At 44.2% G+C, this 6,754-nt stretch overlaps 1 protein-coding gene across 1 annotated transcript; it reads left to right on the top strand.

Annotated features, from left to right (window-relative positions):
* Positions 1–3,620: 3,620 nt before the first annotated feature.
* On the top strand, positions 3,621–6,328 carry LOC113156109 (zinc finger protein 503-like). The gene is made up of 2 exons (XM_026351014.1): positions 3,621–4,254; positions 4,754–6,328. Exons 1-2 carry the CDS (start codon positions 4,000–4,002, stop codon positions 6,179–6,181), a joined length of 1,683 nt encoding a protein of 560 aa, XP_026206799.1. The 5' UTR covers positions 3,621–3,999; the 3' UTR covers positions 6,182–6,328.
* Positions 6,329–6,754: the final 426 nt, after the last annotated feature.

Genomic DNA, 6,754 nt, shown 5'->3' with positions numbered 1-6,754 from the left:
AGTGAAAAAGACCCTTCACCACCGTGATCTTGGCTGCACCTCAACTTTTCTAACTCTCTCCGTCATGCCGCTCTACCGTTGTCTGACTTCCGGCAAGACAGTGTAAGTTCTTCATGTCAGCTCTGAGTTGAGCTCTTGCAAATGAAGTCAACGCTACAGTAGTTGACACAGATGGGGGGGGTGGTATCTTGGGTGTAGTCGAGGGGAATGGATATGATTTCTAAGTATCTGAAATATCCTGTCTTAAACACATAATATCCGTAATACTTCCTGACATATTCTCCTATAACCTCTTATTCTGTGCCAGCTTCTGTGGGGCCTTTTTCCCCTCTCTGGGCGTAGAAGAAAAGCAGTCTATTTTCTTGTCATATTTGGTTGAAAGGCGACTCTCAACTTGGAGTCTAATTACCTGCACTTTAAAGACAGTCCACATGCAAGGTGCATTACCATGCTATCAAGGTGATGGGAGCAATTTCAAGCTGTCAGTCAGTCATGGAAATATCAGAGACTTAATGTCTACTGCAACCTGTCAAAGGCTTCTGTGAAGTGGTGGAGAGTGTAATCTGAGTCTTATTCACTCAACACCATTTACTTGTCAGTGTAGCTCTCCGTTTCACTCAGATCGGTAGTTCATAATGAGATGGGTATATAATATAACCATATATATTGCTACTCAAATGAAGAGGTCAAATTGTGGCAGGTTTTAAATATACATATGTAGAAAAAAAGAAGAAAACTGCACATAAATAGGGAGCATTTTGTTTTATACGTTCCATACTTTCACTGTGAATATTAAACTGCTGCGTCTCATATGATCCCACAGTTCTTGCTTCACAGACAGCAGTTAGTTAAGGCTGTTAATTTCCAGATAGACGCACCACTCTGGGTGACACACTGGGGCTGTACTTAACCATTATTAATGTGACAGGCCTCAGTGCAAAGCAAATCAATTAAACAGGAGCAATCACCATAGTCTGGATAACGGCCTTTTAAGACTGTTTTCATGTGACAAGGAGGTCCTCGATCCAGGCCTCTGTGCAGGGACCTGACAGGTCAAGAAAGAGGTATGAAACAATAGCACCTTCTAACCATCATCTCCCCTTTTTACCTGTCAGATCCAGTCAAGCTGTCTGGCTGCTGAGGTGGCGTGCCCTGCGCCAGCTGCCACAAGGTGAATTTTCATGTCATGTCAAGGGAATTTCTTTTTCCATTTGCTCGACATTATATCGACCGTTTATCAACCATATCCTTTTTTATTTCTGAAAACTATAGGGCGAAGGCTTTTGCACCTGACTTTTTTGTCATTTTTCTAGCAGTTTTAGTTGCAGCTCTTTTTTGACGTGTTTAATGTATGTGTGCGAGTCTAAAGAGAGCACAATAAGACACGCAGCAGTTTACACTATGTTTCCGGAAAATTTCCACTGCTGCTTGTACCTTTAGAAAAAAGAAGATTTCACAAAATTATCTATGCTGAATCATGAGGCCAGTTTTAATTTCATGAAATATACTTTGAGGAGAGCTCAAAATTTGATAAAAAATAAAATAAAATAGACTGAAAGTGGACAAACTTTGATGTGTCCATTTGTCTCAACACACCTGTGGTGGAGATTAACCACAAGACTGCAGAGCTGAATTTTAAAAATACATATTACACAAGTAAACCTTGTTTCAGTTCCTGTGATTAAAACTTTAATTGCCATTATTAACAACCTTCATTTAAATTGTGACACTGTCTCCACCGTTTCTGCAGAAACAAAATAAATAAACACTCTAAAATCTGGGTTTGTCCTGAACTCACCTGAACTAAATAAGATTTTTCCACCACCTGTATGGTGTTCACTTATTTAAGTGTTGTGTTTATTATTTACTAAATTCTTTGGACAAGAACAAGGGTAAAGATAAAGACACTGAATGCTTGATGTATAATTATATAAAAAAAATACAAGAAAAGACTGAGTTTAATAAAAGTATAAAATATGAACCTCTAAAAGGTTACGTTTTAGATCCTGGCAACAAACAGGTCTGATGCTGGCTTTATAAAAACTGTCCTTTACAGGAGGGATCAGAACTTTTACTCAGTTTTAACTCTCCTTTTTTTTATTTGCTACGGTTTGAGCTCTGATATCTTTCTCTGAATTCATGACAAAATGTGAGCTCTATGGCAGAAAGAGAAACGTGTAGGCTATTAACTTTATTATGAAAATATTAAGACTCATCTTTGAAGGGATAGGAAGAGTCGATAGAGAGTTGTTTTCTCTAGGAGATACCCAGCCCTGCTTGTAAACCACTGTATTTGCACGGAGTCTGTGCGATTCATAAACGTGTCCTGGTGTGAAATACTAGCGGGAGATTTCAAGCTTTCTGTTTAAAAGAAATGAATTACGGCGACGAAAAAATGTGCAGCCATTTAAGGATAAAGCCCAGAATTTGGTGTCTGCCACAGAGAGCCATCCATCACGTCCACAATAAAGGAGTTTTTGCCTGACGGTCGAAATTTATGGTCGCCCTTCTCTGCCCTAATAACTCAAAGCGCTGTGTCAGAGCCTGACAGCCGTTGCCGAAAACAGCACCTCTGTTATCAATCAAAAAACACTTGCATATGTTTAACTTTCGCCTGATCAGCAAGACATTTATAGGCTATTGAGTAATAAGATAAGTGGGTCTATTTCTATGGGAAGAGATGCGGATGCTTTAATGATTAATGGCAACCAAAGAGAGGGTTTTACCTTCTCCTGGAGTAAAAAGAAGCATTTCTTGGCGACAAAGTTGAGCGACGTTTTTAATTTGCAAAACAAAAAACACATGATATTAAATAAAGTAAATGTCTGTAAGAAATTTTGGGGCTGTGTAAAAATACTCTCGGTACTTGCTGCGAATTAAATAAATCGTAGTTTGAGTTTTAGCAGCCCAGGCAGACTTTAACAGGCCTAAATGATGATGGAGGAGTGAGAGGGAGAGACACATCACTTCTCTCCACTTCTCAGGGATTCACTTTACAGTAGTTGACCTGAATCTGACTGAGTAGAAGAAAAAAGATCTGCAGAGAGCTGACAGATAACTGGCGTGCAGGACGGGCAACTGACAGACGACAGGCAGCGTGATTGAGAGGAGAAAGTTGCAGAAAATGTGAAACATGACGATGGATATCGGTGCACGCTGGAGTGGATATCTGGCTAGAGGAAGCCCTCAGTTGGTTCTTCTTTTTGACTGAAATGTTATTCAGCAATAAGAGACTATGGTGCAAGACGGTCTCCTTTGCAAATGCCCCGGAGGTGTAAGACATTCTGGGCTTGAACTGCGGTTTCCTCATTGCAGTCCAGTTATCCAAATCAAAACACACTTGTACTTAGAACAAGTGAGATAAATGTACGACATTTGGCCACAGATGTCCTAGAGACTTTTCGGACACTGCCTAGAATAAAATTGTGTTAATTAAAATGTATCTTGCGCTCACTTGACATTCAGAGGTTCTGGTCCTCTTCGTCCATCGGTTTTACCGGTTCACCTTCCCAAAAACCACACAAGGCGCAGGGGCGGAGCATGCGTCAAAGCACCAATTACGCAAAGACGCATATAAAACTCAGCATCAAAAGCGTTTTGAGTGAGTGAGATATGAAATAGACACCCGTGTGAGGAGGAAACGTCACATTCCCTCGACCCTCCGATCACCTCGGGATCTAGTTTGGATTGGGAGGTGGCACATGCTGTGATCTGCGGACTATTCAGGTATTGCTAGAGAGGAGGCGGAGTGATCCCTCCTGCTTACGACCCACGTAAACAGAGTCCCTTCTCGGACCCACAGCCACTGTCAGAGCGACGCGGGGATGAAGCAACACGGCTGTGAAACGCACGGATTCGGCTCAGACACTCTGCGTCTCTCTTAAGGATTTAACATTGTTTCTTTTATCTTTGGCAAAAGCTTTATTCATATGACGTTTGACTGCTGGCTTTCCTTACCCTACACATGTATTTCTCAAACATTTCTACGAGAATTGGGTCATGATCACATCGCCCACGGTCTCTGTCCTGAGAAATAGCACGAATCCAGCGTGGGAGAGCGGCTCTTCGGGGGAGAAGGGCGCAGTGAACATCAGCCAGCTATCTGTCCGCGACACCGTTCCTCCCGCAGACCCATCTCGCCAAGCAAGTCGTCTTCCCATAAAGGTTTTGAAAATGCTCACGGCTCGGGCAGGACACATTTTACACCCGGAGTACCTCCAGCCTTTACCGTCCACCCCTGTCAGTCCCATTGAGGTGAGCACCACAGTGATTTTCGTGAAAACGTTTCCACTCGCAGACGCACATTTTATTTTAAAGCTAAATCTCTGGACGTCCTGTAATCTGCTTTCATTGTGTGAATATAGTGAACAAAAGTGGGTCCGTAACTAAACATGTTAATTAATTCTGAGTTAGTTTCTGAAATCTGATGTTTTAATCTACATTAAATAATGAGGACGTGTCGAGTTTGGCTCTCACTCTAAACATTAACGACCTGTTAGTAGAAAATTGTTTGTAATGCCATTTCGGACTTGCGAAACATAATCATGTTTTCTGCCTCCTGTAAATCCCCCGTGTGTGAGTGTGTGTGTGTGTGTGTGTTTGTGTGTGTGAGTTCCCTCTTTACTGTCTATTATGCTCAGTTGTTTCGAGTTTCATCCCGAGATAAGTTTATGCGCAATGCGTAAAATATGTGCGTACCCACAACTAAATGTTATGACCGTTTTTATTAATTGTGCTTTGTCTCATCTTACAGCTGGATGCCAAGAAAAGCCCACTGGCTCTTTTGGCTCAAACATGCTCTCAGATCGGCAAACCGGACCCGCCGTCCTCCTCTAAATTGTCCTCCGTGACCTCAAATGGATCTAATGACAAAGAGACCAAATCCGGTCCTCTGAAAATGAGCGACATCGGAGCCGACGACAAGTCGAGCTTCAAACCTTACTCCAAATCGTCGGAGAAGAAGGACTCTAGCAGCAGCCTCAGTGGAGATAAAACCAGTTTCCGGGTGCCTAGCGCCACCTGCCAGCCGTTCACCCCTAGGACAGGCAGCCCCAGTTCCTGCACATCAGTGTCTCCACTGCCGTCTGAGGGCAAAGCGGGAGATAAGGAGGAAAAGAAGGAGTCTGATAGCAATAAAAGCAACACGACTGAGAGCAACGGCAGCCACAGGATAAGTGGAATTACCTCTGATGGTCAAAACCAGGAGAACACATCTGGATCCAAGACTGTTACTTCAGATTCAGCATCTATAACCTCATCGTCCTCCTCCGTCCTTGGTTCGGGATTGGTGGCCCCCGTTTCTCCCTATAAGCCCGGTCATACAGTTTTCCCTTTGCCACCTGCTGGCATTTCCTATCCTGGAAGTTTAGCGGGTGCCTATGCAGGTTACCCGCAGCCGTTCCTCCCTCCTGGAATGTCTCTTGATCCCACCAAACCCAGCAGCCAACTTTTAAGCGCACAGTTTGCTGCTGCCAACTCACTGGGATGCAGTAAAGCAGGAACGAGTCCCCTTGCTGGAGCATCTCCGCCGTCTCTAATGTCTGCCGGTCTTTGTCGGGACCCCTACTGCCTGAGCTACCACTGCACAAGCCATTTGTCCGGTGCATCCGCCGCTAACTGCGCACATGACTCTGCGGCTGCTGCCGCCACCGCGCTCAAATCTGGATACCCGCTAATGTACCCGACACACCCGTTACACGGCGTGCACTCTTCGGCCCCGTCTTTCAGCGGACACCCCTTATATCCTTACGGCTTTATGCTGCCCAATGACCCCCTCCCGCACGTGTGTAACTGGGTTTCTGCTAACGGACCGTGCGACAAGCGCTTTTCCTCCTCTGAGGAGCTCCTCAGCCACTTGCGGACTCACACGGCCTTTGCCGGTACGGAGAAGTTAATATCTGGGTACCCGGGGTCATCCCTCGCCAACGCCGCTGCCGCCGCTGCTATGGCTTGTCACATGCACATGCCTCCCAGTGGCAGCCCAGGCAGTCCCAGCACACTGGCCCTCAGGGCCCCCCATCACCCCCTCGGACTGAGCAGCCGCTATCACCCCTATTCAAAGAGCCCCCTGCCCACTCCAGGGGCCCCGGTCCCGGTGCCCGCAGCCACCGGGCCATATTACTCCCCCTACGCCTTGTATGGACAGAGACTGACAACAGCCTCAGCCTTAGGATATCAGTAGAGACAAAGATTATACATTTATAAAAACAAAAAAAGATTTAGGCCCAATGAGTTTTATATTGTACTTTATGCAGGGACTGGATCCATGTGGGGATCAGTGTATTTATTTGCGATAGCTTCAAGCGTGATTAAAATAAAAAAGAATTATAATATAACTTTGAAAAGCCTCGATGTGCATTATTTTACACAGGAGATGATACTGGGTTACTTCTATCTGCTGTGCAGCTTTTTATCTGCAGAATATTTTAACTATTAAACAATAATATGGATTTTACTCTCAATATTGATTCAGCTGTAAGTTTTTTTCTGTTCTGCAGAGGGTTCAGAAGACGGCATGTGCTTAGTGATCTGACAGATTGACGGACGTGGAAAATCAATCAGAGCAGCAGGTTCTTCAGAAGTGTCATTGATGTATTTTGTTGGGAGCAAAATGTTGCATGAAGTCCGTTTTTACCTGGATGGCAGCTGCACAGCTCTGAAACTGCTCTCAGATTTTATTTCTTTTTGTTTTACCTTAGAGGAAATTTAAAAATGCACCTCAACTCATGCATAAATAATGCATCAATTTATAAAA

The sequence above is a fragment of the Anabas testudineus genome, chromosome 19 (assembly GCF_900324465.2).
Source record: "Anabas testudineus chromosome 19, fAnaTes1.2, whole genome shotgun sequence".
Classification (NCBI taxonomy): Eukaryota; Metazoa; Chordata; class Actinopteri; order Anabantiformes; family Anabantidae; genus Anabas; species Anabas testudineus.
Note: the sequence above shows the minus strand (reverse complement) of the source record. Positions and strands in the feature narration are given on the sequence as shown.

What these genes read in the sequence shown, in the direction of transcription:
- LOC113156109 (XM_026351014.1), top strand. Translation starts at nt 4,000, where the DNA reads ATGATCACATCGCCCACGGTCTCTGTCCTGAGAAATAGCACGAATCCA. An exon ending in CCCCTGTCAGTCCCATTGAG is followed by an intron (nt 4,255 to 4,753) that starts GTGAGCACCACA and finishes CTCATCTTACAG; the next exon opens with CTGGATGCCAAGAAAAGCCC.